The 24,275-nt window shown below is 36.3% G+C and overlaps 1 protein-coding gene across 2 annotated transcripts; it reads left to right on the top strand.

Moving 5' to 3' along the window:
* Positions 1–136: 136 nt before the first annotated feature.
* On the top strand, positions 137–21,099 carry LOC149804888 (beta-2-glycoprotein 1-like). Of its 2 annotated transcripts, none has more exons than XM_089945563.1 (2): positions 137–271; positions 14,874–21,099. In XM_089945563.1, the coding sequence occupies exons 1-2, from the start codon at positions 232–234 to the stop codon at positions 16,010–16,012; spliced, it is 1,179 nt and encodes a 392-aa protein (XP_089801689.1). In that variant the 5' UTR covers positions 137–231; the 3' UTR covers positions 16,013–21,099. The 2 variants fall into 2 exon arrangements, with proteins under 2 accessions (XP_089801689.1, XP_089801691.1); XM_089945565.1 differs by lacking the exon at positions 137–271 and adding an exon at positions 384–505.
* The last annotated feature ends 3,176 nt before the right edge of the window (positions 21,100–24,275 follow it).

Below are 24,275 nucleotides of genomic sequence, written 5' to 3'. Positions count from 1 at the left end.
ACAGGGCATTTTTGAGGCGCTTTAGGTGCGTTTTCCTGCGTTTTTGAGTCGTTTCTTGTGTTTCTGAATCGTTTTTCGGCGATTTTCCGACGAATTTTAGGCATATCCCGGCGATTTTTTGGGCGTTTCCCGGCGATTTTTCGGGAGAGTTTTGGTGTTTTCCGGTCTTTCCATGGATCAGACAGAGGAGACGGTCAGGGTACCAGACTAATGAAAAAATTACATTAGGAAATGTTAAAAGAGATGTTGCTGATGTTGCTACTGTATTCTGGTATGTAGAATCATTTCAGTGTAAACTGATTCGAATCTCATGAAATTTATAATAATATTGATTTTAACAGAAACCTTTATTTGGTCCGAGTCAGTTGAGGGGTGAGTCATGTTCATCTGGGAAAGGGTCATGATAAACATCGATGAATAACTAGGCTCTATAGAAGGCTCTAAGTACTAAAACGTGGACACTAAGAACATTTTAAAGGAGTAAATAACCCAAAGAACATAAATGGTACTCAAATAAACCGATAAATATTGTTAACTCGGATGGTAATTGATACAAAATTATTTTGAGTATCTGGAAAGAACTGTGTCAAGGCTATGCACTATAGTCTGACTATACCAACCCGTTTGTTTGTACCCCCTACTGATTTCAATAATGGAAACTTTAGTGTGATAAAAAGTCAAGGAACTTAGTCCATTCATTCATTCATTTATAATTTCTAACAGCACTTTGAGTAGAGTTGCTATAACTTCGTCATCTTCTGTGCGTTTCATGCTTAACGGAAGTTTTCAATATAAACGACGGACATGCTCGAGATCCATTTCTAGTTTCTGGACAAGTCTATTTTCAGCAAAGGGGTTTGTACACGACTACATAAATATTTCGTCGTGTTCCGATTTTTACAATGTCGAATCAAGCAGAATAAAAGAATGACAACAGCAAATTTGCCTTTCCCGTGGATTTACAAGCGGTTTAATTTCTATGTTTATGTCTGCGAAGGGATACAATTCCAAACTCTCAACGTTATCATAATTTGTGGAATTATGCGGCAGTTACCGAATAGGATAAACTACGTCATTATGTTGTGTGATGGAAATAAACTAGTCCATAGTGTACGTACTGTGGCACCGTGTTAGTATGCAAAGTCTTTTAAGCATGAAAAGTGCAGCGGATGGTAGTATTATTGCCGTTCTGGTCACAGTCGGGTTAGAAATTATAATCAAAGATTCAGTACATTAAACGTTTACGTTATTGAAATGTGTGTGTTGGGGGAGTGGTGGTTACAAAACAGGCGGGATGTATAAGTCAGACTAACTAGGAGTCCTAGTTATGCGCAAACTAGGAGGGGATAACTCTAATGTACGTTTGAAAATTAACGTTAGGCCCGGAGATCAGAACAGGTCTCTTTTTGCACCATGCCCTGTGTTAAAGTGATAACGTCTTGCATGGAATTTTTGGTTTTTATGTTAAATAAAAAACCATAGTCTTGCATATCTTGCATTATATTAATTATAGCGCACGTTTTAAGGCGAGCAAGGCCACTACGAATTATTTAGATTGCATGTTATCTTATTCGGGCAAATACGCTCTCTACACACACAGTTGTAGAGAGATCAAAGATTTTACTATTTTTAAAGATTTTTTTTGAAAATGTTAGCTGATGCGCTTTGTGTAAAATTCAGTTTTGAATTGAGTGGGACAGACATGTAATCCAAACCGGAATACGCACTGCCAGCATTACTTAAGAAGTAACGGTATTTGTTGGCTTGTAGTTATTATATAGAACATGTATGACAGGTAAATTGTACGCAACGATACGAGCCCCTTTAGTTCTGTGAACATAACTTGATAATTAATATATAATCAGCATCATCATCATCATCATCATCATCAGTATTTGACAAAATTTAAAAACAGAACAATGCAAATGGTTAAAGATTCACTCCGCTGGCCTAAAATGCGCAAATTATTTACAAATTGACTTGCAAATTCCTAAAGAACATCACATTAAGCATTCCACACTTATAGGTAATGTAGTGATATGACTGAAAAAATATTAAAGCTATGTTAAAAATTAAATAATACACAGGTATACGTTGGATTTTATACCATTTATAAGCAATTTTTCAGCTATATATTCATCCAGTTCATTGTTGATGGAGAAAGCCTGAGGAGAATATGGGAAAAACCATTGGCCCATGACAAGAATACTGGCTTGCTTTTTCCAGAATAAAAAACCTACAGCGGTGAAATTAGCAAAGAAAAGTTTTAGTTCCATTCCCATCTCTTTTAATTTTTTACAAATTGTTTTTAATATTAGCAACAGCAATGGTTCTGTAAATAAGTTTTTATAAAGCCTGCTGAATGGTAAATTTCAAGAAATAAAGGTATTGTACCAGGTAACTGTTTGTAAGATATTTTCGTGGAAATATATCTTTAAAATTTGGACAGTTAACCTTAACATAGTATTAAATCATTTTTTTAAATCTTCTCTTCATTTTATATTCAGAATGAAATTGCCAACCACTGCCTTTCTCATTTTCCCCATCTTCAGTCTTCTATAATTAAGTAAAGCAAGTATGATATAATTATTTTGTCCCTTATATTTTTGTTAATTTACATATTTGACTAAACACTCAGTTTCAAAAGCAAATTGAAAAGAAGGCAAATATTCATGATATTGCTATATTGCTTTTTAAACTTGTGAATTTTATGCTGAGAATTGATTCCTTCTTAATGTCCACAGATTAAACGTCATTCGGGTGAAACGTCTTTCTTGCAAATGTTGATAGTCTCTGATGATGAGAAATTATTGACAAATGCAGTTGACACAAAATGCAAACGCTGTACTAAGCATATCAGAGACAGTCTTAAGTGACAGATGACTGACAAAAACATTAAATGAAAGACAAAGAATTATCGATGAGATATTGGCCTTACTGGAGTAGCCTTGATGATAGAAACAAGAAATTCAAAGAAAGGCTGTAATATGGGCATGAAGACATTCTTCAGTACTGTGAGAAATACACAGAAAGAAAAATTGTTGACCCCTGCACCACTTTGTGTTAATTTTTTAAAACTTACTGGTGGTCTTAGTATTTCTAAAGTAGTTCTTAATACTATTTGTTAGTAAATACATGCTCTTTATTTGTAAAGTCAGTAACATAATGCAGAGATAGGAAGCCATGAAATGAAAAATTAGATAACGGTAATCAAACAATGTTCTTTTTATAAGTTCCAAATAGTAAATTTCATTCATAGTTCTGTTTGTCATAGCAAGTGCTGGCATGTTTTGAGAGCTGCCTGAAGTGATAGATATTTTGGAAATGTTTAAACCAGAAGACCACTTCAAAAGATCAGTTCCAGGTTATTTGGCCAACTGCCGTTTCATTGTTTCTGTTACAAGATGCATTCAAAAGCAAGACTTAATGAGTGGTTTCTCTTTGGCATCACCTATTTTATATTAAAAAAAATGGGGCTCTTCCATCATATGGTCTGCAAGTCAACAGTTTTACACTCAACATTACACCCACACACTTCTTTAAGTACTCTCTTGATAAGGAAGTATTTTCATATATAGAGGGGGCCCCAAGTGACCGAGTGGTCTAAAGCGCTCACCGTTACGGATCACTACCATCTCACCTCTGTCTGCGTGGGTTTGAGTCCAAGGCTCGGCTAGCTTGGGTACGTGGGAACCTGCCAGTAGCTTCTCGTGGGTCGGTGGTTCTTCCCTGGGTTTTCTAGGGTTCTTCCTCCACCAGTTATACTGGCCGCCATGTATAGCCTATCTTGTGCTGAAAAATGGCGTTAAACCCTAAAACAACAAAAACAACATATATAGAGAGAAGAATGGTTTTGAATTTGTTCATACTATTTTAACAAATGTGTTTAATTTTTTTTAATATTTTGAATGAAAACTTAGTTGATTAACAGTAAGCTTTTGATACAGGTGCCATTTGAGCTAAGTTTTTTTTATTTGTCTTATACCATCTGTAATCATAATTATAATCAATTTATATTTAACAAGAAGGATTTAGCTAAAATTAGATCATTGTAATATCAAGTTGCAGTTCTTTAGGGAAAAAAAGTTGGTTTCGAACTTGAAAAGTCTTCAGATTTGCTGAAAACAATCCTTTAATTTTTTGTTAAATTTTCATTTTTTTGGAAGGAACATATTACTTTTTAAATCAAGGATTTTGTATTCATATTCTGTAACAATAATTAACAAATACACAAAATTGTGTAACAGTTGATGCATCAAAAGACAACACCAATGACAATGACAAATTCTTTATTACACTCGGGTTGCAGTATGCGACATACGCGGTAAAATATTAATGTCTCACTTTGTATGTATGTAAATGAGGCATGAATGATATAATGTTTTTCACAGTAATTGCAAATTAATTCAGATTGCAATATCACAGTCTATACTCCAGTGGAATACAGGCAGGTTCAAACTTAAATACATGGATGTTGACATAATTGGCTAGACCGTTAGGTTACCTTTAATGGAAAACAAATCAATTTGTAATAAACTCATTATGTTACAGCGGTGAAACTCAGGTACTTTTATCTTCCTGAAAATAAAGGGAAATAATGACAAGCACATTGAGTAAAGATGAATAGCAATTTAACAAAACAAAGTTGATTTCAGAAATTGAAGGAAGAGCCACATTCAAAACAAATTGAAACTTGTTATATTACAACTTGACTGGGCATTCATACGAGTCTCTCAAGATGCTACCGATTAGGGGGTGAAATGATACACCTGTGCTGCATATCGATATGATTCACAATACACAGCCTGCGATGCGATACATATCGATACACATGAGCAGCACGGGGGGGGGGGGCACCAACCCCAAAAAGTCGCGTCAACCTTGAAGGCCCCCCCCCCAATTAAGGCCACGATAAAATTAATACAAATTACCACCAGCCAACAAGGGCTCCATTCTTCAATTGGGGCCTGAAAAATATGTTGATTTTTTGAAAATACAGAATGCCCATCCAAGTCTGTTATAAAAAATGTGGCAAGGATGTTACTGATCAACGTAGTTAAATTTTTTTTTCTGATTAAACAGCTTTGATCTAGCTGAATTGTGTGTATATATATATATATATATATATATATATATATATATATATATATATATATATATACATATATATATATATACACACACACAATCTGCTGCATTATATGCTAAACTTTTATTATTGTCAAAATATATATTTTCAGCAGCTGTCATCGATTTAAATTCTTTTGTTTCTCTGGTATCAAAATTAATTGATTTAACTGGTCATGATGTTTTCTGTGTTTTCAAGCTTTTCCTTGTTTGATGTTTCCATGCTGTGTTATCGCTTGCAGGTTTTCTAGATGATAATCAGTTATATCAGAATTAATTTGACCAATAACAAGACCGTCATCTATCACACTATTGAAGCACACATATACAAATTGGTGAGCAAGAAAAATTTTTGATTTTCTACTGCAGGGACCGTACCAGTGGCCTGATGGTTACAGCATCTGTCTCGGATGCAGGAGGTTCTGGGTTCAATCCCCGGCCAAGTCATACCAAAGACTTATATAAATAGTACTAACAGCTGCCTCGCTTGACATTCAGCATTAAGAAGTTAATGTTAGGACTGGTTGGCCTGGTGTCAGGATAATGTGACTGGATGGGACATCGTGCCACATGTCTGCAGAGGGGCCCCAAGCGGCCGAGTGGTCTAAAGTGCTCTCCATTACGGATCACTGCCATCTCACCTCTGTCTGTGTGGACTCGTCTCGGATTCTGCTAATGTGGGTATGTGAGAAAGCTTGCCAGTAGCTTCTCGTGGGTTGGTGGTTCTTTCCGGGGTTTTCCCAGGTTCTTCCTCCACCATTAATACTGGCCGCCATGTATAGCCTATTGTGTGCTGAAAAATGGCGTTAAACTCCACAACAACAGCTTGTCTGCAGCATGATGCCTCAGTGCTAGACATCACTATAAACTGCCACATTGCAGACATCATAGCAATATGACTGAAAAATTGTTAAAGCTACAATAAAAATTCAAATCACATTTCTATCAGTAAATACCACAATATTATCGTTGGTTGCACCTGAGGCACAAAGGATAGTATTGACCCACTTAATATTCCTTGTCTTTATCTGCTTACGTTGATCATGAAAAACAACAACTTTATCGCAGTCAACCCCCGGTGAGTTTCATAAGTTCGGCAAGCTCATCTTGTCTGACAGATTTTGACAAATCAATGTCACTAGAGACCTGGCTTCTAGCAGATCTTCCATAAATATCTACAGATATAAATTATAAACATCTTTAAAATGACATTGGATGGATATGCCATCTGCTGGTGTACTCATGCATGACTATGAGGCAGCGATGATGACAGTGACACAGCATTAAGTACAGTGAGTACTTCTAGACTGCATATACGTGGATCCGTTAAAGTCTGTGTTGGTAATGTTGAATACCAGATTGGTATGTCACCAGTTAAGCCACTGTATTTTAAAAATTCTCTCGGTGGAGCCAAATCATACATATCTTAATAACACCATACTAATCAACCACATATTCAACCTGGACCAGAGTGACCATCAAGATAATTGATATGAGTTTCAATGCTGGTTGGGTTTTCCAGTAACTGATTGTGCATGAAAACACCTCTGAAGTTTTTTTTTGTTTAATCACTGAGCAGCATCAAGTAAATAAAAATTAGACATGGGGAGTTTTAGCGAAATGCCCATGGCAGTCTCATACCTTGACCGTACCATGTTTCCAGTAATCTTAGACCCTGTCTCTTTCTTTTGATGTTTTTAAACCCTGTCCTGTTGCCTTGTTTAGTGCCATGCCGGTAGCTATTCCAATGGCACCGAGTGCACCTCGTTTTCCAACAGCCGGTGCTGCAGCAGCAATCAGCGCTGTTATCACAGCTAGAAATGGAAATATTCTGCTGGTCTTTGTTGTATTGCTGAACACATTCACAGAAAGATGAAATTGCATGCCAGTTATTTATTTCTTGGCATCATTGTAGTGCTTGAGCTGACATTTTGTCAGCAATAATTTATTTGAACTGTTGATTTCAGAGATATTTTTGCCCCATAATTCTTCTTTGATGCTGATTCCAGCATATCAATCTGACCGGGTGTAACTGTAATGTTGACATGATGATATAACATAACATCATGAATGATCTAATTACATGTTTTCCACTGGTGAATCAATGACTATTTGTCCACCAACCCCTTCGAGCAGTATTGTTTTTTCTGACAGTATAACAGTGATTGCTCTGCAACCACCAGCTGGTGCAGGACCAACAGTAGCTCTCACTTGCACATCAGTGACTAAATGTCTGAATAAATCAAGTTGTCCAGTGAGAAATAATAGATCTGATACAACGTCGAGAGATCCCACTGAGATATCTGCAGGCCGGAGTCAGCATTCTGATTATGCCCCATAAATCTCGTCAAACTGTCAAATGCCTGTGCAATGTTATTTTGGTCAAAATTGAGTATTATGTCATCAGATGGTTCTTGATGTCTGTTTATCCTCAGTGAAATTGTAGACTCTGCTAATTTATCAAACACCATTGGGTTCGCTGTCTGATTGTTATGCCTGATGGCATGCTGAAATGCCATGAACGTATATTGTGGTGCTGAAATTCCTTGCTGTGATGCTATCTATCATGAAAATGATGTGCCCAGAGCTGTGTCTGTGGTCATTGTCAGCCACAACAGCATTGGTTTACCAACACCTTCCATGAACGATAACAATTGCACTATTTCTATCACTGACAGAGTCATCATTGGCATCCATAATGCTAGTTTTGATAGTCTTACTTTACCAGCACCCCCACCCCCACCAATTTCCAGCATGCCAGATTGCATCGTTGTCACTCTATGTTTGGCTCCAAAGATAACTATTCTAACATGTCTGCAGAATCTGAAAATTTGTGACACTGGTGTCTGTGTTAACCTGAGATTGTTGTACTACAAATCCCAGGTTGAATTCTGATTAGTACTCTGCGGTGTTGCAGTACGATGCACCCCTGTTCGGGGTATCATTCCAGCTGGTTGTGGATCAACAGTGCTAGACTGTGTTTATTGTGCTTTGAGATGCTGCCTATCATTGGGGTGGTCAGTAATGGCCTTCGCGAACATCATCGATGGACCGGTGGACCATGAATAGTCATCGCTGTATGGGGCCAGTCTGATAATTGTCATAGCAACATCAACGTTATCAAGGCATGCTTCGATTTCTCTATCATCAATAATATAGCTGGCACTGTTAAGAAACGCCATAATAACATTGCTAATGAATCCATATCATTCATTTACAAGATATACAGTATCAATTTTCATAAGTTTTCCCAGGACTTAAGTGAATGCCTCAGCGGGTAGGAAATACCTTGATGTATCTTGGACTTTTAGTTTGATTCATCCACGTTAGTTTGGTTCTCGTGCTTCATAGGAATAATATTGATAATCACGCACTGACTCATCCCAGAGTACTGATGTGTCCATGTCAAATGCAGGATCTGGTACATGCTTGGACATTTTATTATATTTGTTGTTGTCTAAAATGATGTTCCAACATTGATAAAAAAATCAGCGTATCAGCAGCAACAATTGGCCAGACCACCTCCTGCTATTAGATTTGCTGTTATATTGTTTTCCATCTCGGTTGCAGCTTGTTTTGTCAGAGATGGTCTGCCAACTAATTGTTTCGACTACTCATTTGCAACTTGATTTATTTTATTGACACTTGCACACTTGCTGGCATCACTTCAGTGTTGGTTAGTTTCACCAGCTGTAGTTTTTGTCATATTAATCATGCAAATCTGTCTTTGATCACTGAAAATGCTTTACCAGTGGCATCACCAACAGTGCAGATACCCTTATCACAAACAACTTTGATGGCTTTCATGCCAAATTGTTTTGCAATTGGATTAGCTTTTGGGGCTATCCATCTGAAACAACCTTGAATAACATTGCCGAATCCATCTCCAAAGATAGCTTTATAAACCTGCAGTCATGAATTTATCATCCTGACGCTTTCAGGTCCATGATGGGCATTGAGTATAATCATGTTATTTTGTTATCGCCAATCTAATTGATCAATCACTGTAGTGATCGTTGGTAATTTCACCGATTAGTGCTTGATAAACGCTGCTGTCCATGATACCACCGGTAAATTAACACTGACATATAGCAGCTGCTTCATTGATGATTTTATGGGAGATGATTTCATGGGAATTATTGCCAGCTCGTCTTCCACCAATCAGAAATGTCTAGTCGATCAACATCAACTGGGATGTTATTGGGGCAAAGTTTATCTTGAATCGCTGGAGAGGTTTGTTTTTTTACGACGTCAATGTGTTTGAACATCGTGAGTGGCAAGGCAACTTCCAGTTGCTTCTTCAGGTGATTTGTCCTTCGGATCTGGTTATAGATCAGGAAAGCGCTGCAGGAGTGCTTCTGACTCAGCTTTCTCTTTTCCTTCGTTGTTTTAGACCTAGTTTTTAGAGTTGATTTTCTTCTTTCTTCTCTTATTTCTTTTCAAGTTGATGATTCATTTCTTCTTGTCTTTGTGTCCATTCTTGATTTTCTTGCTCAGTATATTCATCTACTATCTGTTCAAAATTTTTAAAATCATTGTTATGTCTGACTTGCTTATCACCAGAGACAATGCAATACACATATTTATGCAGGACTTTTAAAACTTTCAACATATTCAGGTTTCACATATTTTTCTATTCATCCCACACAAATGCAGCAATTTCAACTATTTATTTTTGGATCCCTGAAAGCTGCTATACCTTTCTTGGTAAATTTATCCATAATATCAGTTCTAACTTTTGGTGATGGTGGTGGTGGTAGTTGAACCTCTGGTGGTGGTTGAACTAGTGGTGGAGGGGGTTGAAGATGGCCAGCAATATCAGCAAGTAATGTCTCAAGAGTTTTTTGCTGTAACAATTTTTTTGGTTGGTTTGACAATTGATTTAAATAACTGCAATGTAACTTCTGTAAATTCCACATGAGCTTCCTAACGCTGTTGGAGCTGCTGTTTGACAGAATCATGGACTTAAAAAGTTTTGTTATCACTACCATAAGCCAGTATTTGCCAAATTAAATCATAATGAACCGTGCTGGAATCAGACATTTTGTGTTTTCTAGGTTGCCCATATTTTAAACATGCATAATTTTGTAAAACTTCCTTCATGGAAGGTTCAAACTACACCATAATAATGCTTATTCCAGGGCCCCATTTGCCAATCAAATTTAGTTTAACAATCATTCATGTCATGCTTGAAGAACCCAGATGTGTAAATAGTTGCCTATCCAAAAAACAGACGTAGTGAGGAGAATGGTTAAATAAAAATTGTGTACTTTGCCGAGAACATTTTTGTACCAGGGACTTTCAGTTAATTTGCAGGAGTTCTCGTGCATCAGTGTTCTCGAAGTTTGTGAATTTGTACAAATTGTGGTGCATGATTCATGCAATCGCACACCCAGACTGCATCTCTAAATATTTTACATATCAATTAATGACTTCTGTGTGACGTTTCTCTGTTGCATGGCAATACCTACTGTTTGTCACACGGAGAATAAGCTACGTTAATTTCTTATTGGTGGTTATTATTTAACCTGGACTGGAACAAGCAATAATTAACCACCAATGAGAATTCAGTGTAATATATTTCACTGTGCAGTACACTGGTAGTGTAGATTCAAATTGACTAAAGTAGACAAGATACAATTCAACATAGAAATTTTGCATAAAATTGGCTATTAAATGATGAGTACAATACTTTATATACTTCAGTATACATGTGGAACATGTTTTGAAATGTATAGTGTATGTTAAACATTGCTGCTGGGTTAAGGTAATTAGCATGGAATGTGCGGGCAGATGATGAACCATGTCACTTTGTGTTAATTTATAGATGTTGAGTGAGAATTCTTACCGTATTTACCGTATATGTTGGGACACCATATTTGTTGGGACATCAAAAATTAATTTTAAAAGTAATTTTTTTGTGCACTGTATGTTCTGGGACACATCATTTTTTTCGAGTGGTAAGTTGTGGGACACCTTTTAAATCATTCGAAAATTACATGTAGGAAATTGCACTCCAATTGAAATTTTATTTTAAAAACTATAAAACTGTACTTGAGATAAAACTCTTTAATCCACAGCAGCATATCATCAACACAACCCTTCTTCTGCTCACGTACAATCTATTCTTTTGGTACATGAATATATTTTTAGCTTTCTCATACCAGGAAAAATTGTTAGAGGCAACACACCACCTGAAGCGGAAACTGCAAGTACAAAAGTTTTTTTTCAAATCTGCACTAGTCTTGCTAATTCTCACACTTTTGACGCCAATCTTATCGTCAGTCCATCCAGGAATGCGATCAAAGTACACTAGAGTTTCATCCATGTTAATGATCATATTGTCGGCGAAATGATCTGTTTCTCTTCTGGCCTTTACGAATTCATCACATGTTTTTATTTTCTCCAAATCTAATGAATGATGCTGGGTCATCGATGTTCGTGCACGAAGCACTATATTGTAAACTTTAAAAACTGTTCCATTGTTTCACTTTATTTTAAAAAATTTCGTAAATATTGGTGAAAAGAAACCAAAGTTAGCTTACATATCTCGGCCGTCTTTGTATATTCGAAGCTAAAATATAAAAAATCGGCACACTTAAAAGAATCCAAGTCGGCTTCTGAGGTCAGCTTGCTTTGCAATAAAATAACCTTTGTATTGATATCCTTTAAACAAAATCGGCTTCCGAGTCCAAAGTTGGCCTCTGACATTGGCTTGCTTTGTAATAAAAATAACCTTTGTCTTTGATGTCCTGTCGGTAAGTTCAAAGAAGAAGTTTACTGTTGGCTGCCAGTTGTGTTTATTTACCGCCAGGGCTTCTGTGTGCTTGGCATTTGTAGTAATAATTATTGCAAAGGTGCACTGATGTCTGCGGATAAATAGTAATGATACTATTGTAACCCGCGCCAGCGAAAAGATTGTCACTTGCAGTCAAGTAAATGTGTTTTCAGATAATGATTTTTATTTGTGAGATACTGTCATACAGTAGACCTGGATATAACTTATTCTTGGCTATTTTGAACCTAACACCGTGCCATGCGTGAATGGCAGTTGTCTTCAATATATCTGTTGATTATTTCCCGCTCGTTTGCGAAATTGTTTGCTTCTCTTCTGGCCTTCACGAATTCATCACATGATTTTATTTTCTCCAAATATTCTGGGTGACGCTGGGTCATCAACATCTGTGCACAAAGCACTATATTGTGTCACTTCAAAATTTGTTCCATTGTTTCAATTTATTTTCAAAATTCCCGTGAATACAGTTGAAAAGGAACCCAAGTTTGCCTCCATATCTTGGCTGTCTTTGTATATTCAAAAAAAAATCGGCTCTCTTCACAGAATCCAGTCAGCTCCGACGTCGGCTTGCTTTTCAATAAAATAACCTTTGTATTTGATATCCTTTACCAAAACAAAGTAACCAAAGTCGGCTTCTGAGATCGGCTTGCTTTGTAATAAAAATCACCTTTTGTCTTTGATGTCCTGTCAGTAGGTTCAAAGAAGGAGTTAACAGCTTGCTGCCAGTCGTGTTTATTCACCACCATGGCTTCTGTGTGTTTGGCACCTGTGGTTACAATTAATACAAAGGATCTTTGACGTCTGCGGGTAAATAGCAAGGATAATTTTGTAACCCGAGCTGGTGAAAAGATTGTCAATTACACTTAAGTGAATGTGTTTTTAGATGATTATTTTTATTTGCGATATACTGTCATACAGTAGACCTGGATATAATTCAGTCTTGATTATGTTGCACCCAACACCATATCATGCGTGAATAGCGTCTTCAAGATATCAGTTGACTATTTCCCTCTTGTTTGCGATTTTGTTGGCTCCAGTTTTTAACATGAACAACGTGGTGTGTGGTATTAGACATAATTGATACACGCTACAGTATGGAATCCTACGCTTACGGATTTCATGGAAATATTTTATTCTTTAATGCTCATATTGAAAAAAGGAATAAATGATAACAACACAAGGTTAGTTTCTTTCTTTTTATTATCAATTCAGCATTTTATTTATCTATTTTACTGCAACATGCTTGGGGGGGGGGCAAGCACAAATGCAATACAATTTTATTTCGTTTCTTAAATCTTGGGACATATGACCAAAGTGAAAAAATGTTTCACCATAAGTTCTGGGACAGGAAAAAAAATAATTATTTTATCGTGTCCCAACATATGCGGTAAATATGGTAATAGTCTTTCATTTTTACTAATAAAAATTAGTGCCTGTGACTGCAGATCGTGTTTCAGTTGAATTCTAATTTTAAAGAATAATAAGGATGACTAATAATTAGTCATGACTGCTGAAGACTAAAATAATTTGTATGTGGTAAGTATTGTTTTGTATCGATTCTCCATCTCTTGTATCAATATGTGTATCATTAACAGCGAAAGTATCGATGCTCTGAAATATTAATGAATCATTTCACCCACACTACTTATTGAAACCGATCTGTGGTTGGCTGATATAGAACACACATGTAAAGAACAATACGTGATACTACAATTGAAAACGAGTGACATGGGGAGTTCGGCCTAAATGAAAAAGTATAACCGTAATGTAATTTTGTCACAACTACAGCCATATGGCATCAGTTTATCCGACACACACTGTTTGTATAAAATACTCGCTTATATAAATATTAAGTAACTCTTTACATAAAATATTATTATTATTATTATTATTATTATTATTTGAACTCTTGTACATTATGCCACTACACCATGTTCTTGAAACTTACATAGTACGTCCATGCATAACTCTACCGGGATATAATTTCTGTTGTACATTTGGTAGATGGCTTTGAATCTTTGCCATGCATGGTGTCTGTCTTTTGTTTCCAGCTAGGAATTAGGTGGAGACACTTTAGTTCTCTGCATGAAAGGTGCATTAATCCCTTCTTTCAGTTTTGTTAAACAACTTTGTTGGTTGATGACAGCATAACATAAAGATGTAATTTACCAGTTTTAAGAGCATTTATAAATTTTGTCTTCTTTATTTCTTTGTTTTTAATCCTTCGTTTATTTCTGTCATTCACATGTACAGGAGTTGAGAATTTCTGTTGACTTATGTGTTTAGTGTTTGTTTTGTGGATGTAAATTGTTTCTTCCTCTGAGAGTGAGCTTATTTAGCTCAATACATTAGGAAATTCTTTTGTATTTGTGCCATATATATATATATATATATATATATATATATATATATATATATATATATATATATATATATATATCCTTGTTTTGTTCATAGACATGTAAACACATTTACACCAACATGTGCATGCATATATGTATGGTCATGTGGCCATTTCAAATATATTTTTGAAAAGTAGTGTGTGTGTGTGTGTGTGATTTGGATTTTTAACATAGATTTTAAAAAATTTCAGTCATATCGCTTCAATGTCGGCAGTGTGACAGTTTATAGTGATGTCAGTCACTGGGGCATCATGTCACAGACATGTGGCATGATGTCCCACCCAGTCACATTATCCTGACACCAGGCCGACCAGTCCTAACACTAATCTCTTCATGCTGAGCGCCAAGTGAGGCAGCTGTTAGTACCATTTTTGTAAGTCTTTGATATGACTCGACGGGGGATCGAACCCATGACCTCCCACATCCGAGGCGGATGCTTTGACCACTAGGCCACCGGAGCGGTTTGAAAAGTAGTAATCTGCAAAGAATTTCAACTAGAATTCTTTTTAAAAACTATAACATTTATTCTACTTTTCTTTATTTAACAGTTGACATGACAGCTGGTGATTGTGATACAGCACCAACTGTTCAGGAAGCTTTTCACAATGGTTCATCCATAGGGCCTTATTCTGAGGGAGTGGTCCTTCGATACTTGTGTACTCAAGCCTTTGATCGAGTTGGAGGAAGCAATTATTACCAGTGTTCTAATGGAGTTTGGACAGGTGGAACTATGAGCTGTAAACTGGGAAGCTGTATAGCTATTGACCCCCCATCCAACAGTTACATTGTTGGTCAGGCTGGATACTATGTAGGGGAGACAACCACATTCAGCTGTCATGAAGGGTATGAGATGAATGGGGATGGTTTAATTAAGTGCATGGCAGATAGGTCCTGGTCTCCAGAACCTCCAACTTGTGTCAAGGTGAGGTGTCCAGAATTCATCACATCAGATGCAGATATATTCCAAGATTCCAGTGGTTTTCGAAATGAATTTGGAAGTAAGAACAAGATTACCTGTAAAGCTGGTACTTTTCTTCAAGGTCCACAGTACATTACCTGTCTTGCCAACAAGACTTGGTCAGGGTCTCCAAGGTGTACAATACCTAATTGTGGAAATCCCCCAGCTTCGTATGAACCCTGCACAGAAGTGGTTTATACTGACGGCAATATAAACGTTGGTTCCCAGGTTGAGGTAATTTGTCTTGAGAATGCAGTTCCAGATGGTGCAAGTCCATTTTTGATTTGCAGTGGTAGTGGTACATGGAACCATGAATATCATTGTTTATGTGGCTGCAAAGTTGACTATAATGATTCCATCTACTCTGGTCCCATAAATGTGACACATAACACTGAGATAGATTGGCTATGTCTGAATGGAAGACAGTTCAAAACAAAATGTGATAATGGAACACTTAAACCTGTGCCATCCTGTAATGTCACACATTTCACAACACCAGAAGAACCATATATTGACACTATGCAAATTGCAATTATTGTTAGCTGTGTAACGGTATGCACAATTGCAATATCTGCACTTACTTTCTGCTTTTGTCCTTATTGTAAAAACAGACATGCACAACTTTGTGCCAGTTGTAAATGTTGCTTTCAGGACAAAAAGTCCAATACTAGCATACCACCAGAGAAAGAGGTGACAATGTTAGTGCCTTTGGTTGAGACAAGAGGATGATTAGTAACTATGATTGCATTGATTTGCATTGATTTAAAAGCCAAGTAAAATTTTAAGTACAAAGTTTACAGTTTATGAATATTCATAGTCATTGTGTTATACATATGTGGAACTGTCAAATGCTACAGTGCTTAGCTTAGTGCTAGCTTGAGTATTTATTTATTTTGAGATTACCATCACTTTAACTTTAAAAATTGAAGAAGCTTTTTAATTCGAACTAGAACATTTTTGTCAAGCTCATGTTAGTAGGAAGTGAGACATAGGAGTCACATTTCAGGCAGTGGCAGCATTAATGCAATGTAGATGGCATGAAGAATTTGTTATAGGCTTGACTGAAGTTTGTCATTGGCCTGTGTCTCCTAAACTTATGTATAAATTATTGTCATACTTGGAATGATTTGTAATTCTGCTAAGGTAATTCATTTCAGGACATGCTTTTTTACCTTTTTATTTTGGGCACAAGTTCCCAGTCATTGAGAACTTTGGTTGAAGTTTTCCACATCAAGTTTCTCATAAATATTTTTTATTTGGATGGATTTTCTTCATGTTTCAGATGAATCATTATCAAGCGAGTACAATTAATTGTGACAAACTCGCGCCTCTTCAAAATGGGGCAGATATTGAACCTGCAGCCATTTGATTTTGAATCCAATGCTCAAAAGAGATAATGAGAATGTCCAGCAGAGACTAAATACACTGGAGTTTTAATTTTCCCTGTTGTGAAAATTCAGACCTGCCAACCCTTACAATTTTGCCATAAGTCTTACAAAAATTACCCTTAAAATATGGACTTACGGAGTAAAAGCAAAAGCTATGGAAAAATGATTGTTGCCAAAAAAGCAGGAGTTTTCAGTTAGTACCTGTTGACACTAGACCTTGAATGTATTCTGAATATAAAATGTTGCCAACTATAACAAAGTTGTATGCAGAAACTGCTAATATGCAAGTTGCATATGGCTTTTAAGGCCATATCAGTTTCCTCAGAATCAGTAAAATACATTCAGACTTTTGATATGTCCCATGCTCTCAGTAAGTATTATGAGAGGAATATTTTCTCAGCAAGTCGTGATAAATGTTCTTGCCTTAAATTATAATATGTGCCTTTGTAGATTAAATTTACGGTATATATTTCCAGTTGCAAGGCTATCTAATTAAATGTTTAATGCAAGTGTCATACTTTTTACGTTCCATAGTATTAAGTTGCAATGTGTCTTATTTTAAATTATTATCCTATCGGTATGAAAAGATGCCTTTAATACATGTGAGATGATCATCTTTTGATCCTTGGTAGAATCACAGGCACTTAATGGCTGGTTGGTATATGCCCTTCACATTGCAAGAAGGATGATTGAAAAGTAAATGAGACTTAAAGTTGCCTTATGAATAAACTTTGCTTGCTAACAGTGCTAATCATACCATTATTTTCCTGCCATAACCTCTGTAAAAGTGGCATACAGTATAATAGTCTTTCTCAGAGTGCCATAGACAGAGTACACACTATAATAGTCTTTCTCAGAGTGCCATAGACAGAGTACACACTATAATAGTCTTTCTCAGAGTGCCATAGACACATATTAACCTTACATGGAGACTTTGGAATGGAAATATTGGCATAATTGGAGTTGTTTGCATATAAAACTTGTGATAAAGGCAACTTTAAATCTTGATCTTTTATTGTCGCATCCATATTTGTTGGAATAAGACATATTAGTCATTTTCTGATGATTAATGGTGACAACAGTGTCAGCAATGACAGTGTAAACAGTTAAGGATTTAGTTCAAGTGTTACATTTACAAATATTTTCAAAGTACTTTGATTGATTCTCATCATACTTGGCGTAAATCATTATGAAGCAATTCATTCTTTGACCTGCCTGCTTGCTCCTTTTACCCTGAGGTCAAGATAATAGTCATAACAAAATTTGCATTCAGGTTTTGGTTAAAGTTTTTAGTCTGTTTTTAAAAATGTTTCCTAAATCCTGACAGATTTTCTTCATACATGGGATGAAAAATTGTGATAATTTAATAATAGCATCTCCTCACTTTGTGAAAGAAGGTCACATGAACAGCAATGCTTTGATTGTGTGTCAAACATGTAGGTCTTGGCCTTGAAATAATTTTCTTTCAAATCATACTTGATTAGAAAGGAGGGGGGTATGTACCATCATCCATCCACCTAGTACCAGTGCATATAAGTTGTGTGTACAAATCTCTTTTTAGTGACATTATTTTACCAGATCATTATTAGTTGTTGATGTCATCTGTGTGTCATATTTTTCTCAAAGACAAGGTTCAGTTTATTTATTTTGTTCTGTATTGTTAAGTCAGTATGAAGCACTATTATGATTCCATATTTATTTGTCAGTAAGACAAGGTAAGTACATATTTTTATGACATTGCATAATATTTAAAATACTCAAGTTCTTAATTTTGTACTCAGTAAAGCTGAAGGTCATATTTGTTAGTCTGTTTAGTGTATTTTGTCTGCAAGGCAGTGTATACATGTCTGTTTATTTTGTCAATAAGACAGTGTAAAGTGTTTAAAGAAAATCAATGTGTATTATATGAAAGTATAGGACTGTCTGTGTGTATTTTGCCTATAAGGCAGTGCAGAGTATCTTAAGACAGTGTAATGTTAAGCTTGTTTGAGTGTATAGTGTCTTCAAGTAAGTGGAATATAGTGTATTTTTTTTTGTGTACCCCTTTCCACTCTCCAGCACTATTAAACTGATTAAGCTGATGACCATTTATTTGGAAAAGTTTGAAGTGCTTTTTTATGTGTTTGTTATCCCCCATAGTCTGTTTCTGTGTGTATTTAGAAACAAGAAAGAATTTGTTAAAATTTTATTTATTTTTTATTAGTTCATTTATTTTATATTTGATGGAGGCATACTTGATAAAGTTCCTTTGTTAGGTCCCAATTTGTTCTGCCTCCTGGCCGAAGTGTAATAGCTTGTATTAAGGTATTTCGCCTTGCAGCTGGGTTTCTTGCCATAGATGGATCTATTTTTGTCTGGTGTATGCTATATGTGTATTTTCTATATTGTTGTGTTAATGCTATATCCCATGTATTTGTTTGGACTGGCTATAATGGAGAAAGTCATTTTGAGTTGGATGTATTTATTGAAAAACTTGCCTGTAAAATAAAATAAAGAATGAGTTTTTGGTTACTCCTGGTGGCTTTTGATCTGGATGGGGGCTGCCAACCTGGCTACTGTCCACCTAGTGAGGACGATTTTCCCACCCCTCTCCATTCCAAAGGCCTCCCTTTGCTTCCTCCATCTCTGTTTTCATGGTTCTTATGCCATGTGTTTCTAGAAAGGTAGGTATTAGATTGTGAAAGATAAAGAACAAAAAACAAAAGAAATGGAAGATAAAAACCGTGAATGTTGGTTGTGTTGTGAGCCTGTGCTATGCATGTTTGTCTAGGTGTACTTGCCATAGTTAATATCATGTTCTGGTATCCCTTGTGTATTTGTTGTTTATGTTGTGCCTTCATTTTCAGAAACTCTGATGTGACCCATACTACTTCACATGAGCTTGATAGCATTTGTGTCATGCTGTCCTTGTTCCTTCCTTTGAGGCTCACAACCTCTGTTTCCTCATGTTTATTTTGTCCATGCCCTAAAATATTGTTAAATTATGTCAACTTCTGCCAGAATACTTTTGTGTTAGTTGTTAATTATTTGTAGTGACCCTGTCTCTTGTGATGTCAGATTTATGCAGTAGTTGCTTTTTCATTGATTCTTTTCTGTAAATTATCCCTAATGTTGCAACTTGTCTTTTTATTAGGTTTGATGGTAATCCCGGGTGATTCCAATTTCTGATCAGTACAGTCTGTTTTGTTATGGTAATCTCGGGTGATTCCAATTTCCGATTAGTACAGTCTGTTTTGTAATGGCACACTTTCAGACCTGAAGTGTTTTTTGGACTTGTTCATTTGACATGGTTCTAACCCCAGTTATGGTTGGGAAGCTGCAGAAAGTAGCATGCTTCTTCTGGACCACTGTTACCTCAGTTTTTCTTCCCAGTTTGAATTTTAACTCATCATTAGCTGTCTCTAGTAGTAGACCAGACAAGTGTACATCTACCAGTTTGCTTTCGACAGATCTTTATGGGAGGCGGGGGGGGGGAGGCTATGTTTGCTGCTATTTTTTTCCCCTTATTTCAAAATGTTTTCCATTTGGGAAAATTGGGGATCCTCTCTTGGCATAGATAAAATACCTTCTTCCACCATTTTGCAGTCCTGCTATAGATGAGAACTGGCATACTTGTCTCTATACCTCCTTCTTCTTTGGCATGGAATTGTGGATCATCATGGGGTTACATGATGAATGAGCGACGAGTAGTATTCAAAATGAATGGACAAATAAGCAGTTTTCATGCAATTGAATTGCATGAGTTGAGGTGTGCTCACTACCCAACCTTCCATCTCTTGAAATTATTTTTCTTTCCTTTTGTGAGTCCTCGAGTGGTCAAGTTGTCTAAAGTGCTCACTGTTACAGATCACTGCCATCTCACCTCTGTCTGTGTTGGTTCAAGTTTCAGGCTGGGCCAGTGTGGGTATGTGAGAAAGCTTGCCAGTAGCTTCTCGTGGGATGGTGGTTCTTTCCGGGGTTTTCCTGGGTTCCTCTTCCACCATTTATACTGGCCGCCATGTATAGCCTTTCCTATGGTGGAAAATGACGTCAAACCCTATAACAAAAGTAACTTTTCTTTTGTTGCGACTGTTAGTGTAGGTATTATATGACATTATATACATTTTTGTCTAAAGATGAACTTTTCTCTCTGATATTTTTATTTTAATATATGTGGGTAAAGAAAATGTTTTGAGTATTTTATTGGCAAAATAGTGATGCATGTTACAGTCAGTGGTATTGTATTACTTACTTCCCTTAGCTCTAAGGCTATAAGAGTCCTTTGCATTACTGCACTAAACACTTTGTTAAATAGATGTATGGTGGTATATACAGTAGTTTTATTATACATAAAATATCATTATTTAGCTTTAAAATGTTATAATTTTTTTACTTGCTTGGCAGTAAAATGTACCCCAGTTGAATTTATTGAATAAATTGTCCATTTTATGCGATTTTCAGTTTTTGTATTCCTGTACTTAATGAACTAGTACAATAATAATAAATAAACTGGTCCAGTGAAATAGTTACTTTCTGTCTTTTAAAAATTTTGATTTTTACTTTTTCCTTTTTTAAATGGCCATTGTTTGAGAAGATTGTGTAGGGCTGTTAACTCTTTTTGGACCATTTTCACCAAGAATTGCTTTTTGTCTAATACATTGTACATGTAGTGTAATCATGATAAAGGAACAGTGAGTAATACAGACATGAGAGTCAGCTTTGTTCAACAATACAGAAAATTTCATAGCAAAACAGTTTCAACAAGTGTTATTTATATATAGTGTAAGTTGTAACAGAAATTAGTTACTCTTTGGCCAGGTGAGCTTATGGTATGGCCCTATAAGAATTGTGTTATTTGCTGTCTGTTATTCATTGTTCATTCTTATGTCAGCCCTTTTTTGTGAACACTCTAGAGGCTTTATTTCTGATCAGATTTCACTCAGACTAAACAAACTTTTATCATCAAGGCTGCATATTAAAGAGATCATCTGGCATCTGATTGGCCAAATTTGTGAACACTCTAGTGCATCGGTCTTCAAACCAATTTTTTTATCTTGACTTGGTTTAAGAATATTATTGTCCCCAACCCAACAATTATATCTTCTGATTAATTTTTTTCATAAAATCATATTACAAAACATTTGAATAAGGATGCCAACACTGCCAGGCATTCTGCAATCCAGTACTGTGTGATGATCCATACTTTTAACCAGTTCTCTAGAGTCCATATTTTTATCAGATTTTGGTACGTAAACTTACATCCTCAAGATCTCCATTAAGTCCAATTATGATTGAAACTTGTGTGTATTTATGAGTTGATCTTGCATCTTATTGACCAAGCTTCTGAACACTCAGACGCTTTATATTTTACAAGATTTTTACCAGATTTCATCTGTAAGCTTATATCATCAAAATCTTGGATAAGATTGATTATGAAAGATGTCCACACATGTGAATGAGGTGATCTTGTATCAGATTGGCTGAGCTTGTGAACACCAGAGAGGCCGTATTTCTGATAATAATGGGGGGCCTCTGAGTGGCCAAGTGGTCTAAAGCGCTCACCATTATGGATAATTGCTATCTCACCTCTGTCTGCATGGGTTCGAGTCTCGGGTTCAGCCAATGTGGGTATGTGAGAAAGCTTGCCAGTAGCTTTTCGTGGGTCGGTGGTTCTTTCGGAGTTTTCCTGGGTTCTTCCTGCACCATTTATACTGGCCGCCATGTATAGCCTATCTTGTGCTGAAAATTGGTGTTAAACCCTAAAACAACAACAACTCTGATAATAATAAGGTGATCTTGCATCTCATTGGCCAAGTTTGTGAACACTAGCAGCCATATTTCTTATCAGATTTTAATCAGATTAGGTATGTAAGTTGATAAAAAAATGAAAATCTTGGATTTTAGGTGATCATGTGTCTCAGACTAGTTCATTTATGAGCAAGATCGATGAGTATCTCTGATGATCCAGGCTGATGGTGTGTTGGTTTAATCAGGTTTCAAATTGGTGATCATGTGGGCTTCAGCCACTGGACCCACCAGCAGCTTCTATGAGGTCTCGGATTGAACTTTGCATTCAGACATGAGGCTCTCAGAGTTTGCTCCAATTTCATGAGCTGAAATCCTCATAAGGCAACTTAGATTTTTTGAGAAATTAGAGTACACTGAGTGTATAACCCATGAAGACAGGATTGAGAGGTGATATCCAGCTTTCCTGCCTTCACTGGGAGTAAGAGTCATTTGCATTTGCAACACTTTATCTCTGTGCACTTAAAGTACCAGTAGTGCTTGAGGGTGTGGACAGGATCTTGTATGGCCACTGCTGTCGTCTTGTCTATAGATGAGAGGCAGCATATGACTGATTGCCCATGGATAGTAAACAGTTTCTGGCCATGAAGCCTGATTGTGTCATGAGGATCACCAAACCATCTGATCTTAACCGAAGATCAGTTCAACTGAAAGGCATGTAACTCACTCACCCTGCAAGCCGAAGCTAAAGCTACAAGGAAAGGTTTTGCATGATAAGATCCTCACCAAGGTCCAACTAACGGCTTGAATTTCTCCAAGTTGAGACATGTTAGGACCTCAGGTGATTTCATTTTGGAAAGAGGGTGAGAGAGTTTGTTGTATGGAGTCATCCTTAAAGCCAAGGCATGATGAGGTATTTGCAATGTAGTGTGTAACATGCATCATGAAGTCTTGAACCAGCTTCAATGTGCCAGAATATATTATTTTCCACCTTATAAAATGGTGAGGGAGACTTGTTAGCTGCCATTACATTTTTATCCAGTGCCTCGAGAATCAGTATGGTAGATGCTGCAATGTGTCCTGTACCAGCACAACAAAATTGTGGCTGGAACCTGGCTTTCTCAAATGAAAGCTTTAGCATGCCTCCAGTCCTATATATGTTTGGACAACTATCATTCATCTCCTTGAGTTCTGCTAACTGGGGAATCAGCCAGAAAGACGGATATGTTTCTGAAACACTAAAATATAAATAATAGATGAATTAACATTTTAGTGTTAATAATTCACCAAAAAAAATCGCTATTCAACACCGTTATAAACAGTGTGCGAACTTAAAATGGTGTATGCAAACACTTGAAAGTCAACTTGCATCAATGATTATACAATGCGGTCTAAACTTGACCAAATCTGAGAAAGTGATAAATTTCACTAAACATCGACCAGATTAAAAAAATAATGTATACCCTATTTATGAATGGGTATTAATCCAAATAAATCCAAACTTTGAATGGATGGTTTGAATTTCACACACAAAGACTTGGACTTAGCAAAAGGCTTATTCTGTATTATATTGGATACAGAAGTGAAGCCTAGAAACTTGTAACCACTAGTGGTGGCAGGGGGAAGTATTAGGTATCAGTTACTGCCCTTTGTCTATATGATATATACTTAAAAGACAAATTTTCATCTTTTAATAGTGCTGGATTCGGGAGGTAGCAGGCTTAGATCCCTAATATTAATGTGATCAGGAAATGTAATGCAATGGAGAAATGAAAATGTTTGATATAGTGATGTATCATATGGTATATTAGCAGTATCATATGAACAATAGATACGAAGGTATGTTTCATTTTTCATCTGCATAAAGTTATTAAATGCTG

This window comes from Sinohyriopsis cumingii, chromosome 2, assembly GCF_028554795.1.
Source record: "Sinohyriopsis cumingii isolate HCF-2022 chromosome 2, ASM2855479v2, whole genome shotgun sequence".
NCBI lineage: Eukaryota > Metazoa > Mollusca > Bivalvia > Unionida > Unionidae > Sinohyriopsis > Sinohyriopsis cumingii.
The sequence above is the reverse complement of the archived record's forward strand: the minus strand, read 5'-3'. Positions and strand labels throughout refer to the sequence as shown.

Excerpts from the sequence above, each read along its gene's own strand:
- LOC149804888 (XM_089945563.1), top strand. The coding sequence starts at position 232 with ATGTTAAAAGAGATGTTGCTGATGTTGCTACTGTATTCTG. Across the intron at positions 272-14,873 it reads GATGTTGCTACTGTATTCTG|TTGACATGACAGCTGGTGAT; the intron begins GTATGTAGAATC and ends TTTATTTAACAG.